General features: G+C 42.2%; 1 protein-coding gene across 1 annotated transcript in view; it reads left to right on the top strand.

Annotated features, from left to right (window-relative positions):
• Nucleotides 1-5992: 5992 nt before the first annotated feature.
• LOC119654767 (6-phosphofructo-2-kinase/fructose-2,6-bisphosphatase) overlaps nucleotides 5993-18432 on the top strand; it is a 51613-nt gene continuing 39173 nt past the window's right edge. The window contains exon 1 of the mRNA XM_038060307.1: nucleotides 5993-6369. Coding sequence (XP_037916235.1) covers nucleotides 6180-6369 — 190 coding nt within the window. The 5' untranslated portion in view covers nucleotides 5993-6179. The remainder of the gene's footprint in view (nucleotides 6370-18432) is intronic.

The following is an 18432-nucleotide window of genomic DNA, read 5'->3' as shown; positions in this document are numbered from 1 at the left end:
CCATAGAGAGCGACAGGACGGACGACATTGCAGGAAATCTTAGATTTGAGACGTTCGTTGATACGTCGATCACAAAGAACACCAGTAGTGGAGCGCCACTTCAACTAGGTTGCGTTAATGCGTGAAGCAATTTCATAATGCAGTTCTCCATGGGCTGATAGCGTTGACCCGAGGTATTTAAATCGCTCAGTTCTGGGCAGATCACTGCCGCTGACAGTGATTGTGCCTGTTTCATGGGGAATTGGACAAGTTGCTCGAGATCATTTTTTTCGCATTGTTCGGACTAACTTGCTTATTTATTTAAAACTACCTAGAACTAAGTTACAACTTAATCTAACTTAATACTACTATTTGCGGCAGCACGTTACAATTTACTGTGCTTAACCTCGGTGTACCCCTACCAGGCAGGGTATATCAAAAGGGAGAGAATGGTAGGTATTATGCTGGTGCCCACAATTTGGCCGGGCCTTAAGGATGTGGTCAATCGAGTTGCGCTATCCTGTTGGTTGCCTTACGAGTGGGTTTGGTTAATTCTCCAGATGAGTTTGTTTGGCACACGGTCAGGATTGATTAAAGAAGTATTTTTCACATTCATTTTTCAGGTTTTGTGTGAAACAAAACCTTATTAAAATCGATTTAATGTCTGTCTGTCTGTCACACCCGATTTACTCCGAAACTGCTGGCCAGATTGTTACGAAATTTGGTGAGAACATGTGGTCTGCGTTTTCCTCCGCATGCAGCGAGTGGTGCCATTCTGTGTTGAAGTTCAAGGAAGGCTCTCCATACATGCGAAAGAGGGGTGTAATTTTTTTTTACAAGATATAGTCATTTGGGATAATAAATAAAAGGGCTCGATTAGTACTTTTCGACATTAGGTGAAACATAGTGGAGTGAGAGCTCAAAACGTGTGCCCCGAAAAAAGAAACAAACAATTCTGAAAAAAATCACAGTGATGCATATCTACAAAATCTAGGCCTCAAAATACCTTTCGTTACAAGATCTCCACAAATAAAGTTAATAATAGTATATTGCCATATTTTGTAAATTTACCCGAAAACTCCCTTTAACTTTGCCCTAGAAATACAAAATTTGGCATCAACATAGGGGATGTGTGTGTGTGTGTGTGTGTTTGATGTGTGGGAGAGGCATAGCCTCTGAGCACTTAGACCTTAGTGGTCATTGTACTCGGAATATCCCGAACTCATTTATGTATCGCAGGATTTCCGTTAGTGGATGTGATGCTACCCGCTGCAGTTGGAGCACATCGGCACCAAAAATCTGATGTTTTAAGCGTCCACAAGCGGGGTACTGACATAGAAAATTCCGTGGATTCCGCTTCCTCTTGGATAATTCCTATTCTGAATATATGCCCAGCTAGTGAATTATGCCCAGTCAGAATGCAATATGTTTATTTGATTTGGAAAAGTTTGGTGTGTCTAGCAGCATTAAGGTTTCGCCACCTGTCATTATGGGAAGCTTGTTTCCTGTGCTTGAATGTTTGGGCAAGTTGAAGCCTCTTTTGCTAAGGCATCCGAGATTTAATTTCCCTATACACCACAATGACAGGTACCTAGAATAATTCCACCGTATTGAATCTAGAAACAAAGTTCAATCGGTTTCTATATTCCTGAACGATTTTTGAAGTGAACAAAGTACTACTCAATGCCCTCAATGCAGCTGGACGCTACATTGCTAATTGCAATGCGCCTGCCATTCAACCGCTTGTCAATCATCAGCCCTTAGGATCGCATACACTTCAGCATGGAAGACCGTTATGTATTGTCCCAAGGAAAAGCCCACTTCTCGTTTCTATTCTAGTTGACGCATCGGTGTAGAAGACGTCAGGATTTCAAGATAACACCATTTCTTCTACCAATTAGAGGTATGGGGATTCGAGAATCGGAAGGCATTGCGAAAACTAGATTCAGTTCTCCCAATGACTCTTCCAATGCTCTGTGCTTCTCTATTTTGGTAGCCCACACACTCAATATGGTGTTGGCATTGCCATCTCAGAGGCTTTCCGTGATGCCACTAAAGGAGTCGAACGATTTGATGATCGGCTGATAAAGCTCACCATTATATCAGCTGATCGCACTATTCACTTCTTCACCGCGTACGCACCATAGACAGGTCGACCTGATGCCGAGAAAGATGCCTTCTGGCAACTTCTCGATGAAAGTCACGCGCCTGCTGACGACTATATTATCATTCCCGGCGATCTTAATGGTCATGTGGATGAAACGCAGACAATAATAGATGTTGGAAAGGGGTTTAGAGCGCGCAATGAGTGTGGCGAGCGTATAATCGATTTTGCGGACACCCATGACCTTGTACTTATGAATACATGGTTCATCAAACGATTGTCTCATCTTTCTACATTTTATAGTGGGAATAGTAAAACGCAAATCCACTATATTCACATAAGACGCCGACATTTTACCACTGTCACTTATTGTAAAGCCGTTCCCTATGAGACCATCGCACCTCAACATCGGCTGTTGATTGCCATCCTGCGAATTAAGCCACCGATAAAACAGCGTGAGGAACGCACTGGCTCGCGGCATATTAAATAGTGGCGATTTGGTAAGAAGAAAGAAGAAATTATCTCACTCACACGATTACCAACCATTACGGGTGTGGAAGAATCGTGGAACCAAATGAAAGACACGATTCGCAAAGTGGTCTCTGCAACCCTCGGTGCCACCAAGTCAGATAAGTGGTACATCAACCTAGATACTTGGCTTTCGAATGATGCCGTGGTGGTTGAAATTAAGGTCCGTGAAAAGAAACCCATCTACCACAAATTTCTCGACGATAAAACGCTAGCCAGTTGGAAAATTCATAAGAATGCCAACCGGGAAGCAAAGAAAGCAATCGCTGTCACCCGAGCGACCATTACAAAAATCTTTACAATAAATTGGAACTCGGGATAGCGAGAGAGATCTGTATCGACTTGCTAAAAGCCGTAATGAACGTACACAGGATATCTAACACTTCTGTTGCGTTAATAAACAGAACGGTACTTTGCTTACCAACCGTCGAGCCGCAATGGATAGATGGCGAGAATACTTCAAGCAGATTTCAACTGAAGAATTTGCCCATCCTCCACTTCCACAATCATTGCCGACATTTGGACCAGTTCCACATATCAGCGCAACTGAAGTCGAGGAGGCAATAAAACGAATGAAATCGGGGAAAACCACAAGATCTGACGACATCGCATCTGAGCTCTGGAAAGCGAAGAGCTGGGACCCAACACTGTGGCTCAGTGAATTCTTTAATCGGGTTATTCAGGAAGGAAGAAAACCATCCGACTGCCAAGAAAGCACCACTGTTCCAATATGGGAAAAGAAAGGTAGTCCAGCAGAATGTTCAAATTACCGTCCGATCCGGTTACTTTCACATACCATGAAGGTTTTGGAGCGTATTCTTGACAACCGCATTCACGAAATCGTTAAAATAACCGCGAATCAAGCCGGATTTGTCAAAAACTGCGGAACTACTGACGCAATAGACGCTGCGCGATTACTCATGGAGAAACACCGTGAGAAGCATCGCCCTCTTTACATTGCATTTTTGGATATGGAGAAAACATTTGACCGTAATTATTCTCGTTAATTATGACGTGATCATATTATTGGTATGGCTTAGGATGCTGATAATTCGCACGAAATTGATAAGTTGGAACTGCTATAACTTTGACACTAATAGTCGGATTTTCATGAAAAGGCACACGTGCACGTGTGTGTGCCTCTATGTTGGTGCATTTACACAATTTAGTACACTTAAGAAGGAGTTTTTTTAGTCAATTTCTAAAAGTTGATAATATACTATTAGTAAATTTATTTGAGGTTTACTTTTCAAGCGGATGTTCGGTTATTGCAACACGGCGTGCATTTCGGAATCGCTTTAATTTAGCCCAGACCGCAAATCAATTGTTACATGGGCCACTACATTCAGACAAACTGCAAGTGCGACAAAAGGAAGAACTGGAGTCCCTCGGCCCGTTAGATCACCTGAGAACATTGAAGCAGTGAGAGCGTCAATGTTGCGATCGCCACGGCGTTCTGCGCGCAAACACGCATCTGCCCTTGGACTATCCGATCGTTCTGTGAGAAGAATTCTCCCTGATGATCTTCATTTTCATCCCTATAAGATGGCGAACTTTCAGAACGTGACTTCAATTCTCGGATGAACGCGTGTGAGCTTCTTCTTGATGTCGTTCCCGAGGGTGCTATTGTTTTTTTAGCGATGAAGCCCATTTTCATTTGTGTGGGTCGGTTAACAAACAAAACATGCGCTACTGGGCTGACACCAACCTTCGAGAATTGCATCAAAAGCCTTTGTATTCACCCAAAGTCACAGTGTGGTGTGCAATTTCCTCAGCTGGAATTATTGGTCCCTGGTTTTTTGAGGAAAATGAGGTTACAGTGACAGTGAATTCGGACCGGTATGTAAACATGCTACAGAATTTTTTTTTCCCACGGCTAGAAAATTTGGATTTGGGGGACACTTGGTTCCAACAAGACGGTGCAACAGCACACACTTCAAGAGCATCGATGACTGTTTTGAGGGAACACTTTCCAGAGCGCCTTATCTCAATTAGAGGCGATTTGGAATGGCCGGCACGCTCTCCCGATCTGTCTCCTTGTGATTTTTTTCTATGGGGTTTTTTGAAATCCCGTGTTTATGTGAACCGTCCAAGAACCCTACAAGATTCGAAGACCAACATCCAAGAAGAAATTGCCAACATAACACCTGCTATGCTAACAAGTGTCATGACAAACGCCAGAAATCGGTTTACGCAATGTATGGAGAATGGGGGACGTCACCTAACAGATTTGATCTTCAAAACAATGTAAATAAAAACTTTAGACATGTACCTACATTATAAAAAATAAATAAATATTTTCCGATGCATACAATAGTTTTTATTGAGTTTTGAAAAAAGGAAGTTATGCTGCCGCACCCTGTAGATTCTTCATAAATGCGACTTTAATATTTCATGCGAATGTCAATTATTCCCGTTGATTATGACGTTAGCATCTTATTTGTGTGACTTTGGGAGCGAAATTACTAAGTTCGAACTGCTATACTTTTGGCGATGAAATTTAGCACGTATATACGAAATATTGTCCCCTATGCTGGTACAAAATTCGGAAGTCCTAGGATGAATTTAAAGGGGGTTTTCAGTAAATTTCTAAAAGTTAGTAATATACTATTAGTAAGTTTATTTGAGCAGATATCGGAATGGGACATATTTTGAGGCCTAGATTTTATCTAAGCGCACCACCCTGATTTTTTTCGGATTTTTAGGTTAGGTAGCTTCCGGAAATGAGTCCTGTCTCACTTTAAGTGCGTACATTTTGACTCTTTACTCACGCATTTTGCAATTCACGCCAAAACTAATGTCAGTTTTGGAAAGTACAAACCGATACCTTTCATTTGATACCCTTCACGACTACCGGTGAAAAAAATTTTGAATCCCCCCTTTGCATGTATGGGGAACCCCCTTTTAAACTCCATCTAAATGTATGCCACTCGCTTGGAAAAAGTGCGTATGACAGACAGACCGTGAATCGATTTTAATAAGGTTTTGTTTTACACAAAGCCTTAATAAAAACGGTAGGAAACACACATGAAATATTATTGTTTTCTCTTTCATAACTCGTTTAGAAATATCAGTTGGGTTTCCATATATTTGACTTCAAAGTATATTGTCGAAATTGTCCAACTTTTTAGTTGGTTGGTATATTTAAATAATGCTAAATCAGAAAGCTTGATTTTGCATTTACGTATGAAAATAAAATAACTAGAATTACCGCCACACATCATCAGTTCTGTCAGGACCCAAACGTGCTTTTCATTTTCGTCAAGTTCCCAGTCTTGCTTACGAACTGAATCAAAACAAAACGTCAAACAACTGCCTGATAAGATGACAGCCAAACGTCTCACAAACAAATACCTCAAGAGTATCAGAGGAAGTGAGTTGCGGGCGGAGGAGGTTTCATTTGAGATTTGGATTTTGCGCTGTAGTCGTCGCATAGAAGGAAAAAAAACTGAAGAAGTTTGCATTTTTCGCTGTCTCGCGCGCGTGTGAAAGCAACAGCGACGTACGGTTTATATTTGTGAACGGCTGACCAGAGCCAGTGCAGTTCGTAGGAGAGTTTCGGAGGAAAATGAGCGTGATTAGTAACAGCGGGAATAATTCACCGTCGCTACGCTTGCGTACGACAACGGTCGGTAACACGAAAGTGAAAGAAATTTCTAATGAAATACAATTATGTCCGAGTGTCATGTCCGAAGAAGTGAAGAAAATGTTGCCTCCGACCTCGGAAACTGTGATGACCAAACCATTTCCAATCCGGGGTATGTTTTAGAATGTAAATAAGTGTTGAGAACGGTCGACTCCCCATTGGTGCATGGGTCATGCCGGGGAGCCACTATCAGATATTCGGGATTTTGTGAATTTCCACTTCCGCGTGTCAACTGGCCACGGTCCCATATGTTTACCGCGAACCCAATTCAGTTTGCTCCTATTTTCACCAGTTCCCGTACCCAATTACGCAGTTTTTTGACCCACTCAGCTTTGCAAACTTTCCGTAAATCCGTGAAGCAGAGTCAGCTCCACACAATCCGCTCTGCAAGATCACGCCACTCGGCGCTGTCAGACAGTCCCCGGGGGAGCCTCAAACTAGTCCGCAGTCCTCGTCGCAACGCTGGTAGTGCCGCGTCTTCTCGAGCATCAGCTTTGCAAAGCGATTTGGCATTGAACGAGAGGGTACCTGTGCATCGCCTGAAGGCCACACAAAAGCATCGCGCTTGGCGATTATCGCAGAGCCAGCGAAATTGTTATGTATCGAGAAATGTGCGAAATTACGTACGAATTTCCGTCGTCATTTATTTTTGCTGAAATCTCATATTCTAACGAGCGGCGCGAGCTTAACGATTTTATTTTGGCGCCTGATTTGTGGGAGTTGTCTTGGCGACAGTGGCAAAAATATTGCCAGCAAAATGAGGAACATCGGAAAATATGTTTATTTAAAACGGGCCGCATGCACGGTCAATGTCAATGCGGTAAGCGAAGCAGCGGTCGAGGTGGTAGAATGCCCGACGGTGGATCTACGCAAACAATTGACCATGACAATATTTTGTTATTTTTGATCGACTGCGGAATATTTCCTCCTTGTCAGCGGTAGTCCGAAGCGGCTAAATCAATGGATGCCTGTGCTGGGAAATCCCAATGCGGATGAGCGGTCCATTTAGTTGACGAGAGCAGATCCAAGTTCACCCAATTATTTTAGTTGACAAACAGAATACGAGGCCAGCACGTGAAATAATTAACCGATTTCACGACCAGTCGCCAGGTGCAAGGGGAGGGAGTCATGTTAATTGCAGCCTCGAGACGAGTCTGCTGTTTTGGTTCGGTTACTCGCCTTTTTCGCATGTGGTGCATTGGATTTCGACGTGAGGAACAAGCAACTTGGATCTGAATGGCACAGCATTCCACATGCCCGTCTAGTTTGCACAAGTTTGCGTCGTATAAAATTAGATAAAAACGTGTAAACTCTGCGCTTTTGAACAAACCCCACGAACAATATTTGACGTCGACTATTGGAAAGATAAAACTAATCAGCGATTAGAGTCCTGGAATGCGAGACAAAGTTGAAACTTCGTTGTTCGTTTGTAAGACTTTTGCCCCTGTCGCAAGGTGTTGAAATATCTGATAATCCACATCTTATCTTTAATTGATTCTTGGACCTAGATTGATGACGAGTTATCAGATTACCGGTGGCATATCAATTACGCGGAACAATGCCTCACGTTGTTCGTTGAACTCGAATTGACATTTAAAGGTATTGATTTGCATGGATTCCCACGAATGCGAAGGTCAAACATCTCCGATATGGTGAACCGGTATCACGTGAACATGAAAGTTGTAAAAGTCGCCTTGCATCACGTGGTGATCGATTCTTGTTTTTCTGCTCATGTCTGTCTCTTCGTTTTGTGTTGCGAACATTGGCTCGTCTTGAAGGCATGTGATTAGGGCAGACAGGTTGCTTTTGAGCGAGAATAGATGGATGCCAGTTCAATTTCTTTGTCTGTCGTTCGTTTCCACTTGTTTTGAGAGAGGTAAGCCATTGAATCTAATCTGGTATGCATACACCTGTGTATTGAGCTCAATTTGTGGATATTAGCGCAGCATTTGTGGTGCAGGCGCTTTCCCGTTGAATCATTTTCACTGAACAGGTGAAAAAGCAATTTTATTTTGGGGAAGGATAGATAGCTTGGATAGCATCGGGTTTTGTCGGTCCATACTACATCTTGTGGCTTATTATATCTCCTACCAAAGTTCAAACGTTCGAAGGGCAACACTGCGGCCATAAGTAGATTTTGTAGTCACCCGCGAAGCTACTCTACAACATTTTTAAATTTTGCTGCCCTTTGACAGGGCGGGCGTTGTTTGTTGATAAGCTAGTGTTGGTTCGACTATACATTCCCTTCTCAGCTTTGAAAGTGTTGTAAATATCTCTTCAGGTTTGGTGCGAATCGAACTTTTTTCTACAAATCTTTTGATGGCTTGGTTGGTATCGAACTGAGCTTCTGCTATTTGTTCTAGCTCCGATGGGACTGACACCGACATGCGATGGAAATACTATGACCTTCCTTTCTTCGTTTTGTGACACTTGATCACTGCCTTTAACGTTCTATGCCAATTGTCCTAGTCGACCCATGTTGATATGATACTTTATATTATTCTACTGTTTTCTGTCTTATTTTAACGATAAGATTGTTGGTTAAAGTCGGTATCCGATCATTAGGCTAAGGTATCAACAGTTGTGGATCGAACTGCGGTCCGCGATTGGACCGTATCATCGTATTCATGCCAAAGGGTGCCAACTGATTTCCAGGGAATGGTTGCTTGAGTACCATTTACAAGGGCGTATCAAATATAAACTTGACTGATTTTTAAAGTTTTGTTTCCAAAACGAAACCTTATTAAAATTGCTTCAATGTCTGTCTCTCTGTCTGTCACAGGCATTTTTCTCAGAAACGGCTATACCAATTGACACGAAATTTGGTGAGAAGGTGGGACCTGTGGACCCCCAGTCATGCAGTGAGTGATATCCTCCTACATTGTAAATTTCTATCGTGTAAATTTACAACCAGAAGTACTAAATCTGATTTTTGGGAAAATTGAGTAAAACCCCCCTTAAGTTTATCTCACAGCTATAAAAGTTGGTAGTAGTATAAAATATAATATGTAGCATATTACCTCCAAGTACGATTAAAATCATACTATTACTAACAAAGTTACAGTAGCTTAAAGTTGTCTTTACCTTGTAAATATACAACCCGAAGTACTACATCTGACATGCTAAATGCATATTCTTAACGGGCTACGTACAAATGGGATAGTTCTACACCCTAATATACTCACACAAGAAACAAACAAAACCTTTCATACCTGAAGCGCCTAGCTTCCGGTTTCCCGACTTGTTCTACATACAAACACGACTTGTTCTACATACTACATTTTTATCACCGAGTTGGCAGTTATACTACATTTTTACCACCAAGTTGGCAGTTATCGAGCCGCTCTTCCTCCACTCCATACTGGTCTGTTTCGACTCAGATGTGTAATGGTGAACCCAAGTTTCACCTTAGGTGCCAATTCCATCCAAAAACGCGTCTCCTTGCTGGAATCGTCCTAACAGCCGCTGCAATCGATGCAGCTTCTGGTATTATAATTGGAAAAGTAGCACTCTTCTAACTTGTTGACTTCCTCAACGATTTCGAATAGGGATATTCTAAGGTTTCGAGAGAACTACGGTCGGTTCGCGCTTTTCGATAAAGGTACCGGTTCCCTGCATGTGAGTTTTTTCGAGGAATAAGGTCCTTTGGGAAGTTGAAAAAAATCAGTCTCGTTTATATTTGATACACCCCCGTGTTTGAGCCATCTTCGACCAGCACGTGAGGCAATATTTGTGCTCTTCGTTCTCTATCGTAAGCTCGATGGTAAAGGTTGGATTTCCAACTCCATTCGCGTAGATATCTGCCCTCTTCAACTCTGATAAAAATCCGTTGTGATCACACTTTGGTAAAAGGTTATGGCGCCCCAAAGTGACATGTCATGTCATAACCTCATTCTTGGAGGGGACGAAGAAGCTATGAAGAAAGAAGCGTTGATAGTATGCGGCGATTAGCACCCCGTAAACATTATGGTGCTTCAAATCAAAGGTATTTTGATATCATCATGGTAAACCTTGAGTTCCTATTGGGCAGGTAATTATCGAATTGCGAGGAAGGATTTGGGTTTGTTGTTCCATTCGCACTCAGTTTATTATAATAATAATAATCGTTGGCGCAACAATCCATATTGGATCAGGGCCTTGAAGTGTGTTAGAGCACTTCATTCAAGACCGTAACGGTACACCACAGTACACTGTGGGAGGCAATGTGGTCAGCATTGCGCTCGCCCGAGATTATTACCCTGATTTGACTCAGGTACTCATTCACAGCTGAGTCGACTGGTGTCCGACATCCAATCACGATAACAAATTCCTCTGCCCCCAGCGAGATTTGAACCGCGACCTTCCGCTCCGACAGCCCAGCGCTCTAACCTCAGTTTATTGATGATAGAAAATAGACTCTTTTTGCGGCGCTGTAATTTTTCAAGGGGGTTGACTGCCGCATTTTCTCACCCTCCGGCGGATGTAGATAATATCAAAATGAAACTCTTTTGAAGCGCAATGACATTCTAAGGGGGACTGTGGCTATTTTTCCAAGGGGGTTGGAGAAAATCCCGCTTCTTCCTTTACGCCCTGCTTGCTCAAAATCAAACCCTATCATTATAACATGAAAATAACGCTACTTTGAGGTGCTGCACTTTTGTAAGGGAGTATGGCCGCCGCAATCTCTCATCTCGCCGTGTAATACAAAAAAAATCCCCATTAAGGCGACAAAGCTTTTTAAGGGAGCGTGGTCGCTACGAGTTGAATCGGGGATAAAGAGGGCGGACCTCTCCCTTCTTCGTCTATAACCTCCTCAACAGGTCCGAGTATGGGGTTGAAAGTTTAATCTTTACCAACTCGACGCTTATTCATGGAGGATTCGTTCATTATGGCGTCTAATTTTTGAGCCTTAGCAGTGAATCTAGTGCGGGCCCATCTTCATCTTTGGCTATATGTCCAGGTTAGAGATTTGTTTCAGCATTTACTTAGCTTCGGTGTATGCAGTTCCATGTACTGAATTGGAACGCTTTGAAATGGGGATATATGGTCGAATTTCGCCAAATGCCGCCTCTCATTGGTGGTTTTGTGATCCTACGAAGTTGTTTCAGGATTTTGGAAAGGTTCTTTTAAGTCACAATTCCTGTTTTGAGCTGTCCGTCAGAGAAAATTATTGGCATGGTTATAATATTTTTGAGTGAGAAAGCATTTCCTATGCAGTTATGAGCACCAGAAATATGCAGGGTTCTTATTAAGAACTGATTGATAAAATCAAGTTTTCTTGTCTTTTTCAGGGTTTCTGGTCAGTGTACGCAGTGTTGTTCCCACTTTTGATAATGAACGAAAAATTTCACTGCATAATAAATTGCTATTAGCTTTCTGTTGAATGCCCAGCAACTTGAGTTTTTTTAAATAAGGAAAGAAAACTGAATGGTTGACGTTGTGCATCAACTAACATAGCTGCTCCAGTACAGTATCTGTTGTATTGTCAGAGGCACTTATAGCTGCAGTGAGATCTGCCAGTTCCGCGGGGGTGTTGTGTCTACGTTTGCTTGGTTTCTTTGCTGCTGTCGTTGTTTTGGTTTTGCGTATGCAGAGATTGTCTTCTTTTATGGTGAGACCATATATGCAGAGCCTTCCAGTGCCAGATTGAAAAGGTCCTTATGTTCTTCTGAAGTACGGGATACTATTAAGATGTCACCCACGTAACAAAACGTAAAATTTAATCCAGGTTGCTTATCAGGCATTGCCATAGCGTTCAGTTGCCGAACGTTTCACAATTCAAAATTTACATTGCGTTGCCGTTCGAGACTTTGCGCTTGGTTGTCTTAATGAGTTCGTGAATAATCTCTTCACGATTGAGGTGTCTCTCAAGGTTAACATTCCAGTTGTTGAAAATGTTTTTATGCTGTCAATTAATTTTCGGCCTCTGATATTTCGTGTAAGGCTGTATGCCGATAGGAAATCTTTGCCTAGTATGGGCTGACCGGGGATGAATCTTCATCGAAATTCTCGTTTGAGGGTTAGATTTAAATATAATCTCACCGTTCTGCTTTTCTTGGATGGATGGATCCAATATTTCTTCCTTTCCTCCGGGGGTACAAATAGATAGCGTTAGCTAACGCAACGACGTTCATTTCGTTTGTGAAGAGAATTTCCACTGTTTGGTAGCCCAATCTATTTATACGGTAGGACAACCGCCAGTCATTTCAACCGCATCTCGTGGCTAGCCGCGACACCCAATCCCCTAAACAATAATCGCCTCAAGGTTTTTGAATTCATCATGGCAAAGTTTGAATTTTCAACCCTATCTCAGAAAGGAAAGAAGATGAGAGGGGATATGAAGAAGAAAGGAGGCCCTCCTTTCTAAAATCTTTGAAGAATTGAGCTGAATTGTTTGATATGCTTATATATCACTTATCAATGTAACACAAAACACACCTGCTCTTTAACAGTGAGCATTTTTGATATGGTGACGGTATGTATATGACTGTTGCATCCACTTTATTTGTCAATCGATTGTGGATTGTTCGGCAATCTAACGACTATATTATGCGGCTGGACAAACGTCAGTCATTCTAACTGGCGATATCTCAGCGGAAACCGCCACGGCTTGTTTCCTAACGGTTTGACCCCTCAAGTCTGTAGACCTTTCCTCTGCACCTGTTTTGATATAAACAAATTTAGCGGTTTTCTTCCTTTTCCTTAATGCAGAAGTTGCGCATCCTCGTTAGACTGACATGCCTTGTTTCATATTCACTCTGTGTATCGCTGCTCCCTCTCATCTTTCATTTTTGACCCATATCTTTGTTATAGAATTTGCGTTCCTATCCTCTTACCATCGCCAATCTCGGGTTGAATTGAATTGGATTGGATTTTCAACCATAGATATAGATCTGTCTTTCCTTTTCATATCTGGACCTTCCAGCTCCCGGTTCTCTGAGTAGTTTTTCTCGTAGTTGATAGCTAATGCTTGGGTTTGGTTACGAAACGCATCTCTTATTTTTCATTATTATTTTACTTTGCTATTTCATGAACATTTATTTTCTTCAGTTGATTTTCAAATTAATTAAAGCTAACAAGCTACATTTCTCTTTTCCCTTTTTACAACCGGCTTTTCAGAATACGAACAGCTAATTTTCGGACCAAAGATTGCCGGAAAAGATGTGGTCATAAAGCATTTGCTTTGCAGTACATTCAGAAAAAGTCAGTAGGTCAACATTAAATCAAGTCGAAACTTTTTTGTGGTGATGTTTTTGTGTCGACAGTAGCCTCTTTTATTTATCATAGAAGTTCTATGTTTGTGTCGATTAGTCTATTGCGCAGGCATTATACGACTAGAGCCACTCAACTCGATTAGAACCAGTCAATCCATGCTATGTCTACACAAGAAAATGATTTATAATTGAGAGACAAAATAACACTTGAGAGGTAACATCTGATGCAAAATGACACTGACCCATCAAATTTGGGTAAAGAACTATGTTTCTATTGCTATACTTAGTGTGGAATGTAATCAATTTTCTCCAAAAAACCAATAAATGAGTCATTTGAGAATGATTGAAGCGTTAGAAAATTTATGAGGAGAGCTGAGTCACATTTGAGAAACCGTCAGCAGTGTTGCCTTACTACGCCATTTGGAGTTTTTTTTTCCAGCTATTTCTAGACCCATTTGATGAAGCTTTGAAGTGATAATAATAGAAAATCCTTGAAGGAGCTACTTTTCCTTAGGTTACCATGAAATGACATAGTGTCGACAATATTATTTAGTCTATGGGTTATATGAGACCTTGAAAAAAGGGTCTGTGTGGATGTCTCAAACTCTACAAAGAAGTGAGGCATATATAAGGTTATCCAAACATCATGATACAGAATACAATTTGAAGGGATTCCTGCAAATATTGTGTGCATTTGCGCATGTGTCTAGTGGAAAAGTAGCAGCATATGAAACTAGAATAACTTATAAGAGCACAAGTAGAGCTAAACTTGAATAGAGAACATTCGGGATACCTTTTACTTAATACAAGTGTTAATGTAACTTTACTCCAAAACATGAATCCAATCCAAGAACCTAATTTAAGTAGAACTGCAAAAGTTGGTTTCGCATTGTTATGCGTGAAAACGTTACCAAAGAAAACCCTCGTCAGTAAATTTTTCGACATTTACAATGTTATTGCCATCAAGGTCGATAAACACTATGCAATAACATGCCAGACTGCACTTGAATTCTTTGGGTACTTACTTAGCGACGCCCACTGCGAAGTAAGCGGTCTCTATCGACCAAAACAGTGTTTAGGGATGCGCCGTAACATATACGGCGTCAGTGTCTGAAAAGAGAGTTAAAGCGCCGTAACATATACGACACTTATCCACTGTCACTTCTGCCTTCCGATCACAACGCACATGGGTGACAGTAAATTCGGTGTCGTCGTCGGCAGAAACGACGCTTGCTAGATATGTATATATATATATTAACGCCTTCGATGCTCCTCTCACTACTGCAAATAGGGAGAGTGTGATGATCCGCGAGACTGAGAACCTTGATATTGTTGGTGTTTATTTTCAGTGCAACCCTACTTACCTCTCTTTCGAAATCCAGAGCCATTTGGCTAAGGTACATGTGATCGAGTAGACAGATGTCAGATGAGCGTAGTCGAAGTGTTTGAGAAAAAATGTCAATGTTCCTCCTGCGTAGAGCACGCCAGATACACACCCTGTAGGTACTGTTGAAAGCTCCCTAGAAATCGATGAAGAGCAGATATGTGGTGAATGCAGGAGGATTCGGAGCGGAAACCAGCCCGCTATCTGTCGATCAAATTTTCGAGATGTTCTTTGATGCGTTCCAGAATTATTTTAGTAATTATCTTTGGGACGACAGGGAGCACGCAGATACCGTTCTCATTTTCACACTTCAAACAGGTGCCCTTCTTTGCAATTTAAACGATTATCCCCTTCTACTATCTCGTTTCCGAGTGGAAGTAGCAAATCTACAGAAACTGCAAGTGTAGCGATGAATAACTCTGCGGGAAGCCAATCATACCCAGTGATTTTACTCCGTTTGAGTGCAATGATGACCGAGATGATTTCTCTTCTGCTTGGAAGAACATTCCACATCTGCATGTTACGGTGACTAACCATTTCATCCACAAGAGGGGGAATTTTGCCGGGTGGGATGCGGTTAAAAACCGCGGTGAAGTATTCTTCCCACCTCTTCAGCTACTGGTCATGGTGCATCTTCCGGTTCCCTGGCCAGTGCAATTACAAATTCTCGTTTGTTATGGCGCACACTACGCTGAATTTTCCGGGATTTCGCATGGAACGAGCGAGTTACTTAGTATATCTGCCGTCCGATCAGCAAGATAGCTCTCCCAGTGTTGAGCGACAGTCGGATTATACAAGCGGTCGACGTTGAACTTGAGGGGATCGCAGCTTTCGAACCCTGCGAGAGATGACGAATGCAACACACAACGAACGTAAGCGTCCATCAGATAGTGATCCTTTTCGATGTCAGCGCTTCTCTTGTTACGTTCATCTAGCAGACAACTAAATCTACTTCTGATCAAAAAGGGATCAATCTAATTGCTCGTACGGTGTCGGTAAGTTGGAATCTAATTAACGTTATGACAAGCTCTGTGCTCGAAAAATGTGCCACCAATCAGATCACCCATCATGGTCACAATGTCATATTTGGGGAGCCAGTCCTGGACTGTATGCAATTTCTCGTAAAAAGCCTTCTTCTCCACAATATCCTTTGGAGGAAGCCAGCACTCTCGGGACCCTCGATACCCAAGGAGTGCGCGCACAGTTTGGAAACCTATCCGAGCCGTGTTTGTCGTTTCGGTAGTAGTCAAGTTTCGAAATTTGCAGGTGGCTAGCGCATAAATTTTTATCCCTTTTAGTTGTCTTTTACGATAAGCAAGGAAGATTAGTATTCTTAAACTCCAACTCACAGGGCAAAATATTACTAGAGTTAGGACCTCAACACTTGTCGTGAAACTTTCGTGTGCAGTTTCGTCTGCTGCTGTTTTAATTTGCTCAAAAAAAATCACTTCCGAGTCGACCGTCGTTAGCTTCGACTCTATAATTGTCTGCTCGACCACTACGGGACTCAGGGGTTTTCTTGTCTTTTTAGTCAATATAACTACTGTGGTTGTTTTCAGCGTAAGTGTTGTAAGTGTGTCTAGCTTATCTGCCCGTCTTGTGAAATTGAAGGCATTTCTACCCGTCAAGACCGATAGTTGAACGCCTCAGCTCAGTGTGTTGCATTCGTAGTCTCCATAACAGCAGCCACTGTGATTTTTCCTGCTCTGAAACCTAGGATAAGTCCCCGACTTATGTGCAATTAGCTGAACTGAGAGTGGTCGGTATGCAAACGGAAGGTCTGGATCCCCTTTGCCTTTGCTGATGACTTTCCTTCAGTAAGCGTTGAATGATTCGAGCAGTATAGTGCCGATAGTGAAGCACCAGTTTGTGCACCTCTTCCAGGATATCGTCGGGTCCTGGAATCTTTCTCTTTTTTTTTTATAGATAAGACTGCCTCTTGTAGTCCGTTTCATGATGAAGAGTGAACAATTCTTGGCGCCATTCACGCTTTTGATATCAACCTGTATGGAATGGGCAGGGAATAATGCCGGTACGATGCGGTCTATCTGTTTCGTGTGACAAGGATTTGCATAGGGTCTCGATTTTTCGGCTGACCAGTTTATAACCAAGTCTCTATGGTTTTCCATTTACCTCGCCGACAAGCTCATGTCAAAACAACCATTTGCGAAAAACAACCATTTTTTTATTTTCTAAGTAGATGAATATAAACTTATAACCAACTACGGGACTACCTTAACAGTTAAACTTAATCTAAGGTGTATAATGACGCCTAACCTAACTTATCACTAAAGAAATATATGTGAAAACTATTCGTAAGCCATTTTGGAGGAGGAAGAGGTTCTGTGATTGGAGGGATAAGAGGATCTGGGGAAACATATGAGTTCGAAGAAGGTTATCTTCAACGATCTCGATCTGCATTGCTTTGGAGACAATAGGATTGGGATGGGATTGACACTTGACCAGGAAGTTGAGAGCATGACGGGCAAGGAAGGCATCGATACGTGGGGTTTGCAGAACTCGTGGAGGATAAGTCGGAAATGTATTTGGAGCTGTCTTCGCTTTTAAAAATATTGGGGCAGTGGCGAAGGATTCTGCGCTCTTTAAGGCGGAGTCATTCCATTTGCGATGGGGAGCAATCGCACCAGAAAATGAAGCGGAAAATGAGGATTGGTGGGATAAGTTGTTTATAACCAAACAGCTTAATCTTTTTCGAAGTAGGGATATTGTATTTAAGGATAGGATTCATGGACCTGAAGGCACCAGTTGCACGGCCTAGTGTCTTCGTTATATGAGGGACGTGGGAGAGGTGGGAATTCATTGTCACTCCGAGGTATGTGACTTCTTTTACAGTAGGGATGGGATCGTCGTGGATTGTGAGTGACAAGGATCTTATTCGTTTTAGGAATGATGGGGTCCTAAGTCCGCATCAACTTAATGCAGGACCGGACCAAATGGGAAGCAACTTACTCCCTCTTTCCTGGTCCACGGACCCCCCGCTTAGGGCTTGCACCCAAACTTCTCAAAAAAGTGAAGCGATGGCGGCTTTACTGTTTCTTACCAGGGCAGAGGCAAATCGTCAGACGCTGCCTTTAGTCCGGTCCTGCATTAAGTTGATGCGGACTTAGGACCCCATCATTCCTAAAACGAATATTTCAGCTCTGGCCAAGAAGGATATCATTCTTGAGGACAAGAAGTGCGTGCTCAATCGAATGTTTACTTCGGTTGGCGAATTGGAACTCAGGAAGAGTATTGTTGGAAATACAGTGCTTTGGTGGAGGATGATAGGATAGAGATAGGCCTGTAACTATCAGGAGTAAGTGGGTTAAGGTTTTTTGGGATGGGTACAATGCGAGCACTTTTCCAATCGGTGGGGAAGTGGGCGTTGAGGAGGCAGTGATTAATGATAGAGGAAAGTGTGGTGGAAATGTTGAGAGCGCACTTTTTCAAAACTTGGAAGCGATTTTGTCGAGACCCACGTTGCAATTATAGCTTCCACTGAACTTGGGCTGACAAGGTGGATGGGAGAAACATCATCATGTTCATCGGGATGAATAAGGGGCTGAGAGAAAAAGTTTAGGTTAGGACTTGGTGAGCA

This window comes from Hermetia illucens, chromosome 4 (assembly GCF_905115235.1).
Source record: "Hermetia illucens chromosome 4, iHerIll2.2.curated.20191125, whole genome shotgun sequence".
Classification (NCBI taxonomy): Eukaryota; Metazoa; Arthropoda; class Insecta; order Diptera; family Stratiomyidae; genus Hermetia; species Hermetia illucens.
Note: the sequence above shows the minus strand (reverse complement) of the source record. Positions and strands in the feature narration are given on the sequence as shown.